This window comes from Heliangelus exortis, chromosome 3 (assembly GCF_036169615.1).
Source record: "Heliangelus exortis chromosome 3, bHelExo1.hap1, whole genome shotgun sequence".
In the NCBI taxonomy this organism is placed as follows: domain Eukaryota; kingdom Metazoa; phylum Chordata; class Aves; order Apodiformes; family Trochilidae; genus Heliangelus; species Heliangelus exortis.
Genome location: NC_092424.1, coordinates 31738550 through 31760659, shown reverse-complemented (window position 1 = coordinate 31760659; position 22110 = coordinate 31738550). Strand labels below are relative to the sequence as shown.

The 22110-nt window shown below is 40.3% G+C and overlaps 1 protein-coding gene across 4 annotated transcripts in view; it reads left to right on the top strand.

Moving 5' to 3' along the window:
• Positions 1–22110, top strand: part of XDH (xanthine dehydrogenase) — a 56423-nt gene that overhangs the window by 21324 nt on the left and 12989 nt on the right. For all 4 annotated transcript variants that reach the window (XR_011725107.1, XR_011725108.1, XM_071739884.1 and 1 more), the window contains exons 8-27: positions 694–762; positions 1221–1307; positions 2142–2283; positions 3026–3118; positions 3911–4062; positions 5047–5140; positions 5944–6053; positions 8948–9132; positions 9652–9826; positions 10269–10358; positions 11021–11190; positions 12141–12264; positions 12678–12797; positions 13879–13975; positions 15888–16012; positions 17444–17577; positions 18947–19034; positions 19663–19749; positions 21151–21342; positions 21834–21979. Coding sequence is in view for 2 of the 4 variants with exons in the window: in XM_071739884.1 (XP_071595985.1) it covers positions 694–762; positions 1221–1307; positions 2142–2283; positions 3026–3118; positions 3911–4062; positions 5047–5140; positions 5944–6053; positions 8948–9132; positions 9652–9826; positions 10269–10358; positions 11021–11190; positions 12141–12264; positions 12678–12797; positions 13879–13975; positions 15888–16012; positions 17444–17577; positions 18947–19034; positions 19663–19749; positions 21151–21342; positions 21834–21979 (2480 nt within the window). In the remaining 2 variants the exon portion in view is untranslated. The remainder of the gene's footprint in view (positions 1–693; positions 763–1220; positions 1308–2141; positions 2284–3025; positions 3119–3910; positions 4063–5046; positions 5141–5943; positions 6054–8947; positions 9133–9651; positions 9827–10268; positions 10359–11020; positions 11191–12140; positions 12265–12677; positions 12798–13878; positions 13976–15887; positions 16013–17443; positions 17578–18946; positions 19035–19662; positions 19750–21150; positions 21343–21833; positions 21980–22110) is intronic.

Below are 22110 nucleotides of genomic sequence, written 5' to 3'. Positions count from 1 at the left end.
ATTCAGAGTCATCTGAACTGGTTTGAATGTCTTTATCTTAGAAAACACCGTGACTGCATGTCCTGGTCATCATGACTAAGGGTTTACAATAGTGATCTAGATAAGCTGCTTCTGAATCTGTGTGGTGTAACACTTTCATGAAATATCACAGTGATAACTGTAAGCAATGTGATACCAGCTTCTGGTATATTGAAGCTATCCATCTTCCTGTGAAAACAGATCTAAAGCCCAGTTTATCTGCTGGATTGCCAAACTTTGCAGTCCAGTAAGGAATGAAGTAATTTAATCACCATTCCCATAGACTGTAAAATTGGAACCTTTTGGAATATCTGAAGGGAAAAAGTTAATCACATTTTATGTACCAGTTGAGGTACAAAAAATGGAGGGATGAAAATAATTAATTAGGACATAAGGCAGTGTGGGTATAAAATTAATTTAGGAAAGAGAGAATATAGTTAAATTTTTTGCTGGAAAACTCCAATGAATTCCTGTGGATTCTTTGTTAGGAAGCATCCAGTGTTTCATAGCAAATACTTCAGCAATTAAGACTACTTGAAGTTCTTGAATAGTTTACTAAAGAAAAATGTTACTGCAGATTGCTGCGATTGATGAATGAGGAGAAATATATCCTGTAAAAGTTGGAATGTTCTGACTTTGTGAAGAATAGCTGAAGCATGATTGTTTCTTCCTCAGAATGGGGGCTGCTGTGGTGGAAAAGCCAATGGTCCAAGTTGCTGCATGAAAGGAAAAGATGACAGTGTGGTAATGTGTCTCTTAACTACTCCTTTTATCTTTACTCCTCATAGTTTGAAGTCTTAGCTCTGGCTTGTTCTGTGCCAAAGCCCAATGCTTTAAATTTAGCTCTGATAGAAGCAGTTTAGTCTAACTTATATTTTATACTGGTCTTACCTCAGAAAAGGTAACTTCGTAATTTAACATACCAGTGTCAAAGGGATGTCACTTTTGATCAGCAGAAACTTTTGATCAGCAGAAACCTCTTAGTGTGTTCACACTTCAGGCTTCAAACCAGACGTGCACTGTGATTAGAAAAATATGACTGAGGAACCTAGAACACTGGATCAGGTGGCATCTTTGTGCTGTGTTTGTTGTTCTTTGCTCCATGAAATAATAAGAGATTTGACTGGAAAGAGGAATGAGTTAAGGTTGTATGTGGATAGCTTTCTTTTCTGCTGCTGAGCCACTTGTTTTCTCTGTCATAGACAATGGTGTCCTCCAGCCTGTTCAATCCATCTGAGTTCCAGCCATGGGACCCTACTCAGGAGCCAATCTTCCCACCAGAGTTAATGGTAAGTTCATTCAAAAAGAAAGAATATGTGGTTCCTTGGTTTCAATGTTCTGCACAGGGTTTGAGTGTCTTCTCTGCCCCGAGGAAACAGTGTAAAAGATGGCTGCTGGTAGAAGATGATGCTTGGGCTTGAACACTTCCCTGTGGGAAGGTTCTTAAGCCAGCATGGCTTAGAAGATTCAGGCCAAGAGCCTGCCCAAGCTGCCTGGCTTTCCTCTCTGCCTTTCACCACACATGCCTGCTCCTGGTTTGTCTTCTGTTCCAGTCTCTGCCATCTATGAGTGGAATAGTTGCTGACACCTAGATTTACTAGGTCAGATGTGAATTTCTACCTTAAATACAGCTGTATCTGAGCTGTATTGCCCTGTGCTCCCTTTATAGTGTAGGAAGAGAAGTAGGAGCTAGGGGATGTAACTAATATTTATTTCAACTAGATGATTTCCCAAAACCATTCACTCCTCCCCACTCAGTGTAGTAGCAGAAGGAGTTAGCTGGCTCACAATGACATGAGTTTTTCTCAATGTTTCCTTCCTCTCTTTTTGGGGGTAACTTTTTTCCCTAAGTAAAAGTTTCCCAGACAGGAATCTAACCTAGCACACTGCATATTTACATCTTCCTTCACAGCTAGCAAACAATGGAATTTCAGTCATTCATTCTGCTTCTGGACCCAACCTAAATGTTATGAGATACAGCATGATAGATTCTTATGGACCATAGCATAATATATATTTAGCTTGAGGTCTGTACCCTCTGTTTCTTCTCTAATGGGCTGCATGTGAGCAGGGGTTCTTGGCTCGATGTAGAGTCTGAGCTCTACTTGAATTCACTTTTCCAGACTCAGAGTAACAAACAGCAGAAACAGCTGTGTTTCAGAGGTGAGCGTGTGATGTGGATCCAGCCTACAACTCTCAAGGAACTGGTGGATCTCAAATCCCAGTACCCCAATGCCAAGCTCGTTGTGGGGAACACAGAAGTGGGTAAGAGGAAGAGATGATGCTCCGTATGAGCAGTTGGAAAACTTTCCATGGTGTGTTTTGTGAGATGTAGTGCAAATGTAAACATTAATGCCATTGCTGTTAAATAGCAGTTTAATCTTCAGGATGTATGTAGGTGGACTGATCTCATAGTGCATAATTTTACCTGTTCTTCGCTGTTTTGGGCAAAAAAAAATTTGCTTATCTAAACATCTGAGCTTTTGTGCTAGTTTTGCGGAATTTTAAGAAAAGGGGAGTGGGACAGCATAAAATATCTTCCTAATCTAATTAATTCACTTGCAAAATCTGTTTTTTCAAAGATTTTTCAGTGAGTAAACTCTCAAGACTCGAAATCTTATTGTTTTTTCCAAAATAATGTGTACTTCCTCAAACATAACTGAAGAGGAGAGTTCAGACAAATTTAGTAATTCTGTCATGCTGAGCCAATGGTTCAGGAGACAATCTCCAAACTTTGTATGGTTCATTGTATTCATAGTTCTTTCCTGAAGTACAACAATAGCCATGTTACACAAATTTTAGACAGTGTGTTCAAGCTTATTGTAAGCCTAGAAAAGAGTCACTAAACCTTACCTTTGAGAATTCTGATCAGTATTTGTCACCTTATATAATCTGTGTAACAGATGGTCAATGAACTGGCTCTTTAATACTGCCATTTCATTGAGAAACAGTAAATTAGGCTCTCTGGCACCTGTGTGTTACTGAAGGAGTCTTACTTTTCCTTAAGGTATTGAGATGAGGTTAAAGAACATGTTGTATCCAGTAATAATAGCACCAGCATGGATCTCTGAAATGAATGCTGTTCAGCACACTGAAACAGGTGAGCAAAAAAGAGGCAGATTGCCTGTGAAATGAGTGGAGACTCAACAGAATAATGAAAAGGATGTCAGTGAGCATAATGAAAAGGATATGAAAGAAAATTCCCAGATTAAAAACTGCATTTGTATTAGTGCCTCTCCTATGCAGAGAATCATGTGGAGGATGTGTAAAAATAATTTGAGATGGAAAGAGAGCTTTCACTATAAAGTATATTAAATATTTCATCTGTTTGATGTGTGGTTTTTTACGTATGCTGCCTGAGTTAATAATGGGTCTCAATGGGTAATATTTTAAAGTTGAAAGTTTTTAAAATTACTAACTGGAGGAAAGATGCTGTATTTGAGAGTCCAAGTGATTAAATATTGCATTTTACCTTCATGATAAGGAGAGGTCAACCTCACAAAAAGAAGCAGTGTGTAGTGTATGTGGCCTGATGCCTGTTAGCATGTTCAAGGAAGCATGTGGAAATGAGAGGAGTTGAAGTTCACTTCTCAAGGGCAAACTAATACCTATAGGAAAGCAATATCATTCATAACACACTGAGGCAAAAACACAGTGGGGTACTGTTGTGTGAAAGGGAGTATCACCATGAGCTGTGAATTTAAAGGTGAATTTTGTTCTGAGGATGCGATGCTTATATGAGCGCATAACAAATACTCTAATGTGATTGAATGACTTCTCTAAACCCTGTTGCCTAATTAAACTCAGTGCCATCTAAACTTTGTAGATGCAGTTATAGATGTCCCCCTGTACCTTGACATCTGGGAAAACAATTAATTTCATTTGTTTACAGGGATCACCTTTGGCGCTGCCTGTACCCTGAGCTCAGTAGAGGAGGTGCTGAGAAAAGCAGTGGCAGAGCTTCCTTCTTACAAAACAGAGATCTTCCGGGCTGTTCTTGAACAGCTGCGGTGGTTTGCAGGGCCACAGATCAGGAATGTTGCTGTAAGTGACTCAGGAGCATCAAGGGCTGGAACTGAAAACTCCATCACCTGAGGAGCTGGCCTGCCTCATCCAATGTTGCTGAGCCCCGTGCTTCTCACATGAGAACATTTGCAAACCTAGGCAAAGGAGCTAGCACACATAAACCACCCCCAGGAAAGGATGGTAACATCAGTCTTGGCTGGTGTCTCTGCTACACTGATATCACAGATCCATCTAGCAAGGGAAACATGGCAGTTGTCCAAGTCTTCCATTGCTTCTCTCTGGATAGGGCAGGTGGAAACTGTAGTAAGATTTGAGTAATTTAACAGCAATGTATTTAGAGTTCTGAGCAAACTTCAGGTGTATAGAATTTTGCCAGAACAGCTATTGCAGTCATAGTGTTAATGTATCAGATCTGACAAATTTTCCTCTTGTTTTAAAGGGAAAGAATAGATGGATTTGGTGTGTTTGAACTCCGTATATTAAAAAAAAAGACTATGAAGCAAGCATATGAACCAACCTACCAAACACAGAACTTTGTTGAGTTACTGTGTAACTCAACACAGTAAGTGTTGAGTTACTGTGAGATACTCACAGTATGAGATACTGTGCTATGCATCAGTTTTGTAGCAAAAAAAACTTGGGTTCCTGAATGTCACTGTAAAGATGCTCTATACTTTCATGGAACTTCACTTAATTGCAGCTACAATGATTGAATTTTGGTATAGTTGGGTGTTTAAGGTTTGAACATAAGGTAGTTTTGATGTGTTAAAGACTGCTCCTAGAACTGTTTCAGGGGTTAGTATTGACTGGGGCAGCAACTGATTTCTTCCCACTTCATTAAAGGCTTGAAATTACTGAGTGAGCAAAAAGAATTTACCAAGGCAAACCCAGGCAGAGCTACCCTCTAATGCGTGGTATGCAGAATACTGCTGTATTACAAGTTGCTACAGCTGTATCTTCAGGCATTTTAATATTTATCTGACGCATGTATTATCACTTTAGGCTCTTGGTGGGAACATAATGACAGCAAGTCCAATTTCTGACTTAAATCCTGTGTTAATGGCAAGTGGAAGCAAACTGACTCTGGTATCAAGTGGTAAGCTGTTTAGTTTTCCTTGTGGCACTGGGAGGAGAGGCATAGTCAATAGTATTTTGCCATGGAACGGGTCAGAACCTGGAAGTGGAAGTTGACAAGTACATAAATAAACTTAGTCTGAACCATCAGGGGTTTTGGGTTTTTTTGAGGATGAAGTCCTAAGACTGGCTTCCTATAGAATGTTGAACTCGTGTGCCAGAATGAATCTCTGGTACCTTGTAAGTACATACATAAAAGTCTTTGTGAATAGCTTGTGGAAGATGTCTATTCATAAAACCAACAGGCAAAATTGTTTCTGTCACAATCATACTTTGACCCATGTGAATTTTTCAGTTAGAGTTTGAAACTTGTTTTTTTTTTTTCTCTGAGGGAAGCTGAATGTCTCAGTTTGTATTTGCTCTTAGGAAAAATTTTTTAAAAATAGGATCCTTGAAGTGGACTGTCTTATCATTGAATTTCTTTTTTTCTGGTTTGTGTGCAGACCAAGGAAAGTAGAAAGGAAATTACATTGGGATGTTGGAAACTGGTTCACCTGGAGGCTCAACTTTAATTGGGTGTCGAATGGGGTGTCTTTGATCAGTTCTTGTGCAAATAAAACTTCATATTTAGGCATAAACTGTCACAAATTCCATATGGACCAAAGTAAATCTAAGAAATTCCTCCTGGGTTTGGTGAAGAGACATGGAAAAATGAAAATTGATACCATATCAAGAGATATTTCTGTAGCTTGAATGCTCTTTCATACATACTATTGCCATTTTTATCTGTCATACATCTGCCATTTTGCTCTTCTTGTTCTACAGAGGGGAAAAGCACTATCACAATGGATGAGAAGTTTTTCACTGGATACAGAAAGACAATAGTTAAGCCTGAAGAAATACTTCTCTCTGTTGAAATACCCTACAGCAAGAAGGTAACCTTGTACAAAGCCCTCAGTGTCCATGGAGTTAAAATGCTACTATTTGAGTGTCATTTTCAATGTTACTCATTTTTTTTCCTTGGAGAATGACCCCCAAATGCTTATGTAATCCCAAGCAGACCAGGAAACAAGTAAATTAATTGGTGAAAATCTAGCAACACACTCTTTTTTACAAGCAAGAGGAGCGTGGCTGTAGAGTATGATAAGACCATGACGTTTTCTAGAGCTAGAAATCTAAATTTTACTTTGTCTGGAGCTCTTAGAGTGCATTAGGTAATGATGAAAGGTGATACTGATGTTCCCTGAGGCCTCTTTGCAAAATAGCTACAGCAAAGATGCTTAACCCTTCCTGAAGTAAAGTGAAGGTTCTCAAGCTTCCTGCTTAATTTCTATGAACTGAAATAGAAAAGAAATGGGGAAAAATGTTTATGGCTAAGCGGGAAGCTCAGTTTCTGCATTCTTGCAGCACAAGACTAAAACCACAAGAACTGGTTGTTGGAGTATTTTAGCAACGTGTTTGTTTTAGCAACTTCAAACCAGCCTGCAGAACTTCCTTCAAGTAAAACAATGAGCACTTCTGCAGCAGCATGAACCATAACTAATTCAAAGAGTCCAGAACTTTTTTCTTTCTGTTTAGGACTGAAAACATCAGACTAATTTTATGGCTGTGATGGTGCTTACATTTTTAGCACTTTAAGACAAGTTTTAAGATGCAGGGATTCACATTTTCATTATAAATGGAAATTGCTGATTTACTTGAAGTGCCATCAGATTATGAGAGAGAACCAATAAATCCTTTGTCCACCTTTTCTGGTTTTTGTATCTAACTACTAGGGGAAAACAGCTTTTTTTATTTATGGTGGGTTTCTGCCTGTTTCCCAGTGATTCTTCTTTGATCACGTGGTAACTGCAGACAGCATTAAATTTGCCAGAATGACAAACATGCTTGAGGTGGTCAATGGAAAACACCATATTCCTCTATCAATATGACAGTCATATGGCAATTTCACAAAACAAACAAATGTTTACCAACAGGGAAATGGCTTCATCCTGTGGTCATATGCAGCTCCTTAATCTGGAAAACTAAAACAACTTTTGCACCCTCTATTTCATGGTTTGTTGGCTGATCTTTTCTCCCAAAGAGGATGTCAGGGACACTAAAGTTCTTCAGGGAATGTCTGAAGGTGCTGGTGTGTGGCAGGCAAAGTCTTATATAATGTGGTCACTTCCTCAAAACTCTACGTGGGGCTGTGTCAGTGCACAGCTAGAGCAAATTTTTCAGTTTGTTTAAAATAGATGTCACCTTTTGCATTACTGTGTCTGGTTACACCAAGGGTAAGACTGGCCAAAGTACAGAAAAGTACTAAAGAAGTATTAAAGAAGTATTGCAGTTTACATGATTCAGTGTTACTGCAGGGGAACTGAGTGCAGGGTAGGCTTTATCATAGGCAGAGTTATAAGAGAGTGGAGATAACACCTTTTTATTCTGATATTTTGTATGTCAGATATTTTAAGTACTCAGGGAATAAAGATTTTTTTGAGTCTAATTGTTAAGGGAATCACAGCTGAACAAAGTGTTTAGAAAAGGAAACAGCTCGCTTGATTGGAGATAAAATGTAAACAGTTTCCAGTAAATAAAACTGTTTAAACTTTCATGTATAACAAATAATTCCTAAAACAGGTCATGTTCTTTATTTAACAACACTCTTTCTCTTCTGGACTATAAAAACCCATTCTTTGTGTTCCAGATAAAGTTCACAAACATTATGCACCACTTATATTATTATGCACTTAGTGACCATCAGTTTTTCATGTCCTTCCCCTTGTATACATCCTTCCCTTGTATACATCTTTCTTCATCACATTTGTCACTGATACTGGTGACATTTACTGTTTTCTAATTAGAAAAGCCTGACATCACAATACCTATGTATTTTTGTCTTTGGAAAGCAATCTTAACATACTGTTTGCTGAGTATTGCCATCATTGGTTTAGAGTATCACATTTTTTTGCCCTTCTTGAAGGGGCAGAAAGCTGTCATGAAATCTTTCTTCATCCTTTAAATTAGTATCCTCCAACCTTAATCTGTACTGTTCTCTATACCCCATGGTGGTGGACTGAAAAAATAGACATGGAAACAATGTTTTTGCAAATGTGAATATTGCCTAGGAATCTTTTAGAGCCTGAGGATTTCTTAATGTGCAAAACAAACCTGGTGTTGCAGCTTCTCCAAAAGGGGAGAGAGGAGACTAATCTAGGTCCCCGATATGTAGCCCTTACTCTTATGGATTGCTTGGCTTTCTTGTGAGTATAACGAGCACCTAGGATCTTTCACTGTGATAGCTTAGAGGAGATGTGCTCTGACATTTTACTAAGAGGTAGGGCACATATGGGCAGATGAAGTGATAGCTCTCTTACCTACACCCCTAAGAAATGGTGCCTTTTATCTTTAAGGACTCTGTACCAAGAAAACAGAGGTGTCTCATGAGGAGTGAAGGCAAATATTGCTCTCTTGTTGCAGTCATGTTATTGGAAAGCTTCTCTGAAGTTTGCAGTAAGAAGAGAGACTGCTTTTTATCCTTTTTGAAAGCCAATTCTTTAACAAGCAGGCTGGCAGAATGTCCTCACTAGGAGGATGCTACTTGTGCTCCTCTGCAATTATCTGCTAGCTGCCCAGTAATTACTTGAATTAAGGAAATGTAATACATTAGAATTAATTGTTGAACCCTGTGCCCTAACAAACATGTCCTGCTTGGCACTGCAAGATGAATCAGTCAGATACAGTTCCTTGCAAGGCCTCATCTATGTAGAGAAAGGACAGCTTGTCCGTATTTATATTCCAAAGTATGCAAAGGTACAGAATAAAGAAATATTTTCCTATTTTTTAGAGTGAATACTTCTCGGCTTTCAAGCAGGCTTCCCGTCGGGAGGATGACATTGCTATCGTGACATGTGGGATGCGAGTCTTGTTCCAAGCTGGAACTATCAGAGTGCAGGAAATAAAACTAAGCTATGGAGGAATGGCTCCTACAACTGTCCTGGCTCTAAAAACTTGCCAGGCGATCACTGGCAGGTATAAATTTTCCTGTGTTAGACAGGCTGTCTGCTGAAACAGTGCTGATTTTTGCAGGAGCAGTTCACATAACCTAAATCCTCTCTGATAGTACACAGAAGAAAGGTGAAGAAGTGTAGTTACACTTTTTCAGCAATCTTGTGTGTGATGCCTTGCTTCTTTCAGTACTCCTTACTTTAAAGATCCATGTCAGCCTCATTCAGAGAGCCATTTCCTTGCTAAATTTGCTCATTTGGTGAAATGGACAGAAGCTAGATGTGGGCATGAACCATGAAACTGATTTTCTTTCAATCTGGACCTAGAAATCTGTGCTTTTATCATTTAATATCTTTGCCATGTCTTTAGAAAAGATGACATGAACCCAAGATGAGAGGAAAGCTGGTAGATATAATACTAACAGTGAAAGAACAAGTAGCTGGTGTTTGAGAGCTTATGAAGCTGCCATGTCAGAAGATTTAATCTGCTTCGGGAATATTTAGGGCTAAGCAAGGACTCTGTGTCATCTTTGTTCCCTTGCAGAGAGTGGAATGAGAAGCTGCTGCAGGATGTCTGCCACTTACTGGCAGGTGAGATGGATCTGCCTCCTTCTGTGCCTGGTGGGATGGTGGATTTTCGACGCACACTCACGCTCAGCTTCTTCTTCAAGTTCTACCTGACAGTCCTTCAGAAACTAAGCAAGGATCACAGTGACCCTGTGAGTTCTGCTAAGAATTGCAGACTTGGGGAAGGAGACATCTGTGTGTGCTGTCTTGGTGGGGAAAGCAGGGTGAAGGTTCAGATTTAAGCAGAGCTGTATCTGATAACAAGCTATTGCCAGAACTACTCTGCTCCTTACCTGCGTGACAGTGACTAGTGCATCTTCCCACTTGGTTCCTCATGGCATCCCCACCTTGCTGTGGAAGGATGCTGATATGTGGGTTCACAGAAGGTTTCCTGGAATTCTTCCTTCCTGTGCATTACAACTGCTCTCATGGGTATGTGGCTATTCTGTGCACAAAGCCTGAGCCCATTCAACTGGTAAAAGATTGGTTGTCTTCACTGAAGGATGGAAAAGTTGAGAACATTCTGGACTGCTGGGGAATGGGAGAAAGGGACTGGCAGGGAAGATAACTGTTATTTTAATATGTTTCTGGCAGAACAATTTGTGTGAGCCTGTCCCCTTAAACTACATCAGTGCTACAGAGTTGTTTCACAAAGATCCCATTGCAAACGCCCAACTCTTCCAAGTAAGTAGTAGTATCTGCATGATGTAAACCTGAGCTTTCTGTAGCTCAGACTGTGCTTCTTCACTTGTTGCCTCACTGAGTATAAGCAATACGTGTACCTACATAATGCTATTCCTGAGGCTTATATTTGGGTCTCAGTCCCTTCCTTGCTTTAGGATACAATGTTCTTTCCTATTGTTGTCTGATTGCTACTGATGTGTACAGCTTGATAAAAATTTGTGTGTAGGACTTTCCTCCTGCATCCAGCTCCATATTCAAACTGAAATTGCCCTCCTGCTTTCCACAGCCACAGCCTGCCTCTCTTTGCGTCTCTCAAGCTTCAGACTCAGGATGTATCTCCTTCCTTGTATCTCTGCTAAGGTCAGTTTTCTTTGGCTTTTAGAGTAGAAGCTAGCTGCAGAAGCTAAGCCTTTTATGGAAGCTGTCACATCAAACCCTTCTCTTCCATAGCAGTTTGAAAAACTGAATTGCTTTTACTTCATTCCCTACAGCCTCCTCTGTGTAGCTGCTCCATGTTGTTTACATTCCTCTTCTGTGGGACTGAGCCCCTATTCCACTCATCGTCTCACTAGAATGTTGCTCATGGTGCCTTTTGCTCTCCCATCAATGCTTTTGTCCCCTGCAATATGAGTGATAGTACTTGGTCACATGTTTTACTCCAGGAAGTACCCAAGGGACAAGCAGTTGAAGATATGGTGGGTCGGCCTTTGATGCATGTTTCAGCAGCCAAACAAGCATGTGGAGAAGCTGTTTACTGCGATGACATCCCTCACTATGAGAAGGAGTTGTATCTAACCCTGGTGGTCAGCACCAAAGCCCATGCTAAAATCCTGTAAGTTGCTTCTGACTTTCAGATGTTGGAAACATCCAGTGGCTTAGAAAACATTTAGCTGTCAAGCTGTGAGTGAGGGATAGTGAGTTTTTGCATTAGTGGGAATTTCAGCTAATTGCATTTTGTTACATGAAGGTGAGCTGTGTATGTTACAGCTGACTTGCTAGTCTGTGTCAGTGGGAATTGAGAGCATTAACACCAAACTTTTTTTGCTGGAGCAAAAAGTCCTCATCCCTAGGCAGTTCTATGTCCTGTCTCTTATACTCAAGCATGCAGAATGGAAAAGGAGCAGGGTAGGAGAGCACCACGATGTCTGAGAAGGTATAATTTTAATCATTGACCAGAGCATGCAGCTTGAACATGGCCTTGGCAAAAAATTCAGGTTGTAACATGCAGTTCTTCCACAGTAGTCTGCTGTGTGTGTTATGTGTCCAGGTTCTTGCCTTGCACAGTGCTTACTTGAGCTGTTGGTTGTAGATAGGGAGGAATCTTGCCTTTTCAACATCGTGGCAGATAAGCAGACAGAGGACAAGGGAGGGATCCTGCCCTCTCAACATAGAGGCAGATAAGCAGACAGAGGACACTATCACTAATGCTGATCTGTCTCTGGTAAATAGTGTCAAAAGATCTGTGGTACATTCATGGTGATCCATGGATGATTGGATCAAGTTCAAATATGTATCAGAGAAGATGCAAGGTACCGTATAGTCCAAAGAAGCAGACTGGTGTTCCAAATCACAGTTGGATTTAGATTGTAATGTAGGTCCCAAATTACTTTAGTATAATAAGTTGCCCTTTCTACATTGGTCTTACATGATATTAATGAGACAATCTCCTCTACTGCATAGCCAGACTTTAGGGAATCAGGCCTGAAAATGTGTTTGTATATAATAAGCACTTACAAAAAAATGAGAAGTAATAACACTGCCTCTCTTTCTTCCTTTCTTCAGTTCTATAGATGTATCTGAAGCCCAAAGTGTTCCTGGTTTTGTGTGTTTCGTCTCTGCAAAGGACGTTCCTGGCAGTAACATCACTGGCATCGCTAATGATGAGACTGTCTTTGCTGAGGATGTGGTATGTGGCTAAAAAGAGCCCTTTTCAGTCATGCTGTTCAGGAGATAAGATTTATCTTACTGTCCAGTGAAGTCCTCTACCTTATACTGAGATAAATCCTGACTGCACTGGAGTCAATAAATATATTGGTAACAAATTCAGCAAGGCCTGAGTCCCCCTGCCCCCTGTCCTTCTCTTATCTATACTGTCTGTACTATTCTGTAAGCTGCAGGCTACTGGTACAGGTGCACTCACTGGGTTACTCTTTGAATTTGTTTGTGTTAGGTTTGCCTTAATTGGTTTTAAATATACTGGTCAAAAAAACTAGACAAAATTTTACGCAGAAGGTATAGACAGAGATTTATCCTGGGCTTTTCAGTTACTATATATATATATACACACCAAATGACAGTGGGTCCTAATATTATCTGCAGGTCACCTGTGTTGGCCATATCATTGGTGCAGTTCTTGCAGACACCCAAGAACATGCCAAAAGAGCAGCTAAATCTGTGAAGATTAAGTATGAAGAACTCAAGCCTATTGTCACAATTCAGGTAAGATGGCTCAGATCTGGTTCTGCAGTTAGCTTGGAAAACTCTTATGTGTAACTTCTGTTCTCACATGTGTGGCTATTTAGCCTAACATGTTATTAGTCTTTGTGGGTGCAGCAAGATGGAATGGAATGGAATAATTTGTATGGAAAGGACACACCTTTGATATGGTACTTAGTGAAAGTACATTAACTTGTTCTGTGTTATTTAAAGCTAAAACAAATAAACCAGATTCTGGAAGATACATATGTGTACTCAACACAAATTTGCTTACATTAACAAGGGTACTGTCAGTTATGTTCTTACCCACAGGTGCTTGCTTTCATTCTTTATTCTCTGGTCTGCAGCACTTGATAAGAGGGCATGAAAACATCTCTTGTAGCCCTGTCACTGCACTGCTTTTCTGGGATTTCTGGAGACCACTTATCTGGGTTTTAAAGTTGATTAAATTAATTTTCAGGCATTCACTCTGCACTATGAACATTTGCACTGACTGTACAGACAGCCCTTAAGAGGCTTTTCTGAAATCACTGTCCAGAATTTCTGATCATGGATTTTTGTTTGTTTTTTTTTTTTTTAAAAACAAGGATTTTTAATACTTCCTAAGGTGACAGTAAAAGCAAATTATAGCATCTAAAGGTATTCACACTAGAAATTAAGAAAAAACATGTATGAAGCCATTCTTATTGACGAGAGATTAGAACCATGGAATTTTAGTTATTTTTTCTTAATTATCAGTCTTTCATACCATGTGTTTTGTAATGTGAATCTTACTCTGAGGAATACAAAGAGTCTATGCTTGTACAGACACTGGAACTGTCACCTATGAGCAGAGGTTTTGATGAGAATCCTATGTGAATTCACAAACAGCATGTGAGAACATATCCTTTTCTGAGGCTTCTAGTTGTCTATTCCACCAGGAAAGAAGGATTGTTATATATATATATGTAAAAAGTCACTTGACTACTGCCATAGTGTCTGATAAGTTCTTGTGCTTCTTATCTTGAATATTTCTTCTTCAGTCAGAGAGCTTAGTTTTCACTCTGCTTTCACAATAATTTGATTGTATCATTATGTTTCCTAGGAAGCTATTGAGAAACAATCCTTCCTTAAGTCTATAAAGAGGATTAAAAAGGGAGATGTGAAAAAAGGATTTGAGGAATCTGATCACATCTTGGAAGGTGAGAATAAGCATTAGTATTAATTTTAAATTAAGGCAGTTTGTAACAAAAGAAGTCAAGTTATCTGTCTCCTTTATATGCATATGATACTGAACTCATGGAAGTAAGGCTTTCTGGCTTAAATTAATTTTGTATTATGTTTCAACTAACTGTTTATATACAAATAGCTTGTGAAGGATATAATTCTGTTTCAAACAGACTTGGATGCTCCCAGCTTCACCCCTGTAAACACTTTCTTCCAATGTAAGGACACATTTTTCTTAAGCGAGTACTCTGTAAAGTTATTTTTTTCCACCTAAAATGTATCCATATAGGAGCTTTTGCCTGTCCCCATAAAATCTGGTCTGAATCTTAGACTGTCAGCTTCCTTTAACCCGGTATATGACTGTATCTTCCAAAAATGGCACATACACACATACATGCATCAGAAAAGATGTGCCACCAACACTGGTGGCTGGTAGGTATCATGAAGACCATGGCACTGCCTCTTAACACTTTCTCAACATTGATTGTTGGTCTGTCTTTGAGGATGGATTTTGTGTGTGTGGTTTTTAGTGTCATTCTATTGGAGTCTGCCAAGCAGGCTGTAGAGACATGGGTAAACATAGCAATTATCAATACCCGTTTAAAATCTTTAGAAGTCAGAAGATGTGAACTGGTGAGCTCTCCCAGCCCCATGTCATCTTTAGTGTTTGTGCCAATAGTTCCTAAGAGGAAGAGTTTCAAGCATAAGACCTTTGGAGAACTACATGTTTGTCAATAAGAAGGTGTTGTTATCCCTCTTGCAAGACTGAGAAGGAAGTTAAATCAGTTACAGACACAGAATCTGGTGTGAAGGGATTATTCTCAAAGATCATGGAGAAGCATGCCCTCCCGACCCCTCCCTGTGGGGAAAGGGGAGAGTTAATTGAAACACCCACTTGGGTCTGTCATTTGTTGTGTTTTGGTCTGCGTTGCTGACACTTCCCTCTGCAGTCAGAGATCAATGCTGGCACTTCAAAGGTGTCATAAACTGTTTTGCTTATAGTCTTCTATACAATGCTAAACAAAAACATCGTGCCAGGCAAGGCAGAAATTGTTCTGAGCTAGAAGATTGGGTTATTTAAAAGGCTGCAATATTGTGTGAATGCCAGTCCAACCCCCTCAAGGAGACAAGAGAAAGGGCCCTGCCACATACAAGAGCAGGTGCTGTCTTACACAAATGTGCATTTCTTACTGATGAACCTGATGAAGGCAGCTATTTTTTTCCTTCTCAATTAAATAAAAGGAAGAGAGGAATGGGATTCTGAGATCTCTGAATATTAACAATCAGGGCAGCTGAATAGACCAGGGCTATGACTGGGAAGGGGCGTCGATTCTGATATTTAATACTAGCATGACAGGAAATTGTGGACACAGCACACATAAGGTGTCCTGGAGAAGAGCTACATGCGGGGGCAGAGAGTTGATTCCCAGTTAGGTCTTATTAAGGACTTTTGGGTTTCTATTTTTATTCCCCCGTTTTGGAATTTGTAACTTCATATTGATCTTCTCAGCTAGACAATACTAACTTTCATCCTTTGTCTCAGTGGTATTATCAGGGCAATCTGAAAGGCACCAAACACTGCACATAAAGGGATGCTGGTTCAATTGCATGGTGCTCAGGCTTATTTTTGAAATGCCAGTCACTTGTGTTTTGGACTGAAACTTTCTAGAATGTGGAGGGGGATACATACCTGTTTTGTTATGTTTTTTATAAATGTTGAACCAGTCAGTTTTAGACCTAGGGATATCTAGTGCTGAGGAGTGCAAAGGCTTGTTTGTCATTTACCACATATCAAAAGGGCAGTGTCTCGCAGCCACCAAATGGTGGGGACACACATAGTAACACCAAGAACCATCTATCTTTGGGGTATTTCTTTCAATTTTCTAGGTGAGATGTACCTTGGTGGACAGGAGCATTTCTATCTGGAAACTCACTGTACTCTGGCTGTACCAAAGGGGGAAGATGGCGAGATGGAACTCTTTGTGTCAACCCAAAACCCAATGAAGACACAGGTACTGTTCATTGACCTGCTACCTAAAAGGAATTTGTTTGTTTCAGACCAGATAAATGGTTGTTTGACAGTCATTCTATCCTGTGTTGAATGAAAAAAAAAAAACCCAAAACCCCCATATAGGCTTAAAGTTGGGTAATGAATCTAAAGTTCATATCCATCCTACTGGTGTCCTGAATCTGCTTGGTGACAGATGTTTCTGTTGGCACCACATCTTTGTCACCAGGAATTACATACTTACCCTTTCTGAAGAGGGGTCAGTAGGGATGACTGCTGAATGATATGTCAGAAAGAGAGCTGATGTAAACACTGACTATATGTACCAACTCTGCCATCTTGTAAAAAGGGCTACTGGCCCTATGGGCATCCTTGGTCTGTTTACTGACCCACCAAGACTGTCCAAAGGTCTCATGATAGAGTGAGGAGAGTGGACAGAGTGGTATGAATGTCAAACACTTGAGTGTCTTGGTGACCTCATGTCATGTTAGCCTCTTCCTGAGGCTAGTGCTGTCTGTTGAAACTGAGTGTGCCTTCCCACCTCAGCAATTAAATACTGGGCTTATTATTTCCATTGCATCAAATCCTTAGGGGACATCCTGCTGGAAAGCAGCTCTATGGAGAAAGACCTTGGAGTCCTAGGGGACAGTAAAATCTTCATGGGTCAACAATGTGGCCAAGAGGGTCAATAGTATATACCCTGGGGTGCATCAGGAAAAGTGTGTCCAGTAGACCTAGGGAGGTTCTCCTCTCCCTCTTCTCTGCCCTGGTGAGACCACTCCTGGAATACTGTATCTGGTTTTGGACTCCCCAGTTCAAGAGAGAGAGCGATCTACTGGAGAGAGTCCTATAGAGAGCTACTAGGATGATTAAGGGATTTGAATATCTCTCCTATGGAGAAAGACTGAGAGAACTGGGGCTGTTTAGCCTTGAGAAAAGAATGTTAAGAGGGGGTCTTATTAATGTCTATAAATATCTGGGGGGTGGGTGTCAAGAGTAAGGGGTCAATCTGTTTTTAGTGGTGTCCTGTCATAGGACAGGGAATAATGGGTTTTAACTAGAACATATGAAGATTCACCTCTTGAGGTGAACTTGAGGAGAAACTTCATTACTGTGAGGATGATGGGGCACTGGAACAGCCTACCCAGAGAGGCTGTGAAGTGTCCTTCTCTGGAGACTTTCAAAGCCCGCCTAGATGCATTCCTGTATGGCCTGCCCTATGTGGTCCTGCTTTGGCAGGAGGCTTGCACTAGGTGATCTCTAGAGGTCCCTTCCAACCCCTAACATTTGATGATTATGTGAAATCCAATTGCAGGATCTGGAAAGACTATTTTCACTGTTGCAATGGTTCTAGAAAGGCAATGCATTGGTATCTGGTTCTTAACACCAGCTCAGCTCTGTACGTGTTGTTCTGTTCTGTTCTGCTTTTCTTCAGGAGTTTGCTGCTAATGCCTTGGGAGTACCTTCAAATCGGATTGTGGTTCGAGTAAAAAGAATGGGAGGAGGATTTGGAGGAAAAGAGACAAGGAATTGTATTTTGACAACTGCAGTAGTTGTTGCAGCTTTCAAGTAAGTTTATGTGTGGGAAACAGGGCTTTTTCCTCTCTGACTGTCCTAGCCTGCCTCTTTCTGGAGCACCATTTGTACTGGAGCACTTTGACTCTTCATGTCTTGTTAGTGTAAAACTTATAGGAAGCCCGGATTTTCCCAAAAAGATGTGTCTAATAGGCTCTTAGTTTGTAGGAGGAATTGAAGGAGCTAAGCTTGTGTGGGAATTTCAGTTTTTAATAGGAAGGGGGTAAAGCCCCCTTGCTCTGCTCTTCCATTGGCACTCCCTGGAAACTCTTGTATCTCAAATGATCTTCCTCTCCCCTTCACCCCAAGCCCTTTCAAAATCCAGCACTAGTCATGTTTGTTGTTTTGTATGATAGAAGTATGAGAGTCTCTTCTTTGCTTAAAAGCCTACTGCACCAGCCTTGCACTACTGTTTCCCTGCTCTTCTGCAAACTCTCTCTTTGGAATTCTCTCTAGGAAGAGTGGAAGGCCAGCAAACAGAAGCTCACACTTTTCAAACCCCTAAGACCTCAGGGACTGAGAATGCAAACTGTAACCATTTGTGAAGTTTAAAATGAAAATGTATTTGTTTTCTGGAGTTTCGATTTGGGCTCATCTTTTACTGTGCAAGTTTTCGTGGTTGTCAGTGAACATGGCCTCTGAGATGGTACTTGTGTACTGTGTGTAACTCACTCCTTTGCAATGCTGTCCTTATAGGGGAGGGCGAACCCTTCTAGCAATGCAAGATAGATCTTGTGATTTGGAATTTGATTTGGAGCAGCAGCAATAAGTTTGGATGAGCCAAAATGTACTTTAATCAGCCTTATTTTTCCTGTTTTTAACAAACTACCTGCTTTCTTTAATCAGTAATACATGTGCATGTTTTTCCCTTGATCTCTGCCAGCCAAACTACTGTTTTCTATCCTAGAGGTAGTGAAGTACCAACTATGAAATTTCCTAGATATTTTTACATCCTGAAGAGAGGTACTGGAAAGGGGGAACTGGTCCTCCTCTCTTCCTTGTTTACCACCTTGGATAATGAAAAAGCAACTAAAAAAAAAAAAAAAAAAAAAATACAGATTCCTCTCTGGAAGATAGTGATTGCTGTTACTGGCATCTGTCTCTATAGGAAACTATTCTTTTTAATGTAAGAGTCTCCACATGGGTTTTCATAAACAGGTCCAAGATTCTAGGATCTTAGTGTTTTGTTTTTTACTCAATGTTGCCATTTTCTTAAGAGGTAGATATAAAACCCCAAGCAGTTTACCCTAAGCTCTCCATTGCCACTCCAGAAAGCCAATGTTCACCAAAAAAAGGGGAGTCTTGCTCTATAGGAACTGTATTATGTGATTGTATCTTTGCCTGATAAATGTATCTTTAACAGAGTTGGCCGCCCAGTAAGGTGCATGCTGGATCGAGATGAGGACATGCTGATAAGTGGTGGGAGACACCCTTTCCTGGGGAGGTACAAGGTATGTACCGTTCATATGTATCATTCATATGGAATGAATACATGTTTTCTCAACATTGTCACCTGAAACATCAGGGAGTAATAAGGTACTGTGAAAAAGTTGCTGCTCTGATTGTGTCATTATTCATCTCTTCTGCTGCATAATGATTAGGTCAGCTGGGTTACAGGGTTTTCCTGTTGAAGTCCTGCAGTAGTTCTTTTGGTTTGGATTAGACTTAATATCTAGTCTAAATATTTCCCTCTTCCTTGCAGCCAAGACTTTGCCCCTGTTAAGAATCACATTGCTCTTAGCTGTTCCTCTATTTGTCTACAGTATCCTATTATTGTTTTGTTCATTTCCTTTTCTCTTCAATCCTCATCCAATTACTTCTGCTTTTGAAACAAAAACCTGTTAAGGAAGATGAGACTGTGACAAGTAGCTAGCACTTGCTTAGAATAGTTATCTGGAGCAAGATTAAGATGCATATATGGACCCTTTACTGGGAAGCTTCCTCAATTGCTGTCTGTACTTGTCCTGTCCTGCAGGATAAGACAGCCTTTTGCCTGTATGAGATCCATTAGGTTTTTTGGAGGGAAGCACAACCCAGAATGTTTTGTTAAAAAAATTACTGAGGAGATTCTCTTGGCAGGTTGGTTTCATGAAGAACGGGAAAGTCAAGAGTTTGGAGGTGTCGTACTACAGTAATGGGGGCAATTCTGTAGACCTCTCTCATGGTGTAAGTAGAATTTTCTGATGGCTAACTAGGCAGATGATGTTTCCCTTTTGCTCTGACTTTAGACAGTTGTTGTCAACAGTGTTGCTTGCACATCCTGCTCTTAGACATGACTGAAAACAGATCTTGATGGGTTTCTAGACCTTCTACAACTGCTGTTTAAGCCAACTAACCTTCCTTATAGCCATATAGCCTTACAGCCATGTAATGCTGTAATAACTTGGATTTGACAAAAGGCTCGAGAAAATTTGCTTTGCATTACAGAGGGCTGTGATGGGAAAGTTGTTGCACAGTGCAAGAAAATGATAGTTTCCCAGCTTTGAGAAAAAACTAATTCCTTGGGATAAGAAACACCCAATTCAATATGCTGATCAGGGCAGAGTTCCTGAATCAACAAGCTTGTTAAGTCCTTGTTAAGGACTGTTAAGGACCTCATATTGGGTTCACATGCACTAAGGGAAAGAATGGGCCTGCATTCTGAGTTTGTCTCTAAGAAATTTTGTGCTGATGAGTAAAAACCTCTACTGTTAAATGAGTGACCAATCCAGTAGCCCTTTGTCAGTCCTGTTTGTTCTAGGTCCCTTTCTCTAGTCCACTGAGTCTTTGATAATGTTCTGCAAAAACAGAAGAGTGGGAGAGAACTGCAAGAGCTCTCTACCAGCACCACAATTGATGCTAGCAATGTAGCTGTTGCTGTGCAGAGCAAAATGACAGGCAAGTGTCTTTGCATAAACTAAAGGCCTTGTTGAGAGTACATCTATGTAAACTGTGTCTTTGTGTCAGAATCAGTGGACTGAATAGCACTCCCATGTTGGAATAAAGTTGGGATGTGTGTAATCTCCTCTCTCTCCTGCTGCTGGAAGGGAAATCTGGGAATACTAGCCTGAAATATGGCCCTTTCCCAATTTGCCCATTAGTGGGCAAATATCATAAAGCTTGCAGTTTAGATATAGCTATTGAAAATCTTAATTTCATATAGTTGCCCTTACTGCTGTAGCCTAGCTGCTGAGTCCCTTGCTATCAGCAAGACTTCTTTTCAGTAACTTTACTCAGTATGATTGAAAGAAGATTCTGGTTCTTGCAGGTGACTTAATGGCATAGCAGTTTGGCTCAGCAGGAGCCCAGGGCCAGCAACAGACTTTAAAGCTCAATCTGTCCCAGGATCAAAAGTGCTAACAAAGAAATGTGTTTACTGTCCTATCCTTCAGGAGAATATCACATGACACTCCACTGCACCTCAGTGCTCATTTAGCTCTGTTAGCTGCAGCCCTGTAGGGTGCAGGTGAAAGTTCTGGTTGTTGTAAATTACCTTCAGAGCTCTCCAGCCTGGGTTTGACAGCTACTGAGAAATCTGACATATGATTCATGTAACATAGGTCCCTCTCCATTCCTTGTCTTCACCAGGTTATGGACAGAGCCCTGTTACATTTGGATAACTCCTACAGCATCCCCAATGTCAGCAGTGTGGGAATTGTCTGCAAGACCAACTTGCCATCCAACACAGCCTTCCGTGGCTTTGGAGGGCCCCAAGCAATGATGATTGCTGAGTGCTGGATGAGCGACCTTGCTCAGAAGTGTGGCCTGCCACCTGAGGAGGTACAGATCCACTGACACATTTTAGGGTAGTACTGCTTTTGAACAAGCTCTGAGATCTGGACACACCCACAGAAAATTATTAAGCACATGAATATTTGTTTAATTTTAATTTGTTTAATTTTCCCTAGGAAGATCTCAGGCTTTCTGTTTGACACATTATAACATGGATTATCTTCTGATTCATTAAATTCCCTCAACAGCTTCAATTTTCAAACACTTGCTTTTGTGATAAATATTTTTTTAAAATATTTATGGAATCAGGTGCTCTAATCTTACTAACAATGTGCTTAAGTCCCAGTCTCTCTTGAAAATTTCCACCCTTAATATCTTAGTGACCATTTTCCCATAAAAAGACATATGTCTAATTATGTTGTTCTTTACAGTGAGCAGAGGAATAAAACTAGGGCCAATGTACATTTGATGTCATCCATTAAAATTACTTGGTCTGAAACATTAATCTTGTTATGCCCTTCATGTGTTTTTTTGGGAAGGTACGGAAGCTCAATCTCTATAATGAAGGAGACCTGACTCATTTTAACCAAAAGCTGGAGGGATTTACTCTGCGAAGATGCTGGGATGAATGTTTGTCAAGCTCTAGCTATCATGCCAGAAAGATACTAATTGAAGAATTTAACAAGTGGGTGTTCTGAAGCTTTCTTGTTACTGTGTGGACCTTTTGATTACTAAATTCTGAAGCTTTCTTAGCCATTTGTGAAGTCAGACCTCACACCGTGAATTCTAAACATTTCTGTTTTTGAAAATTCCTTC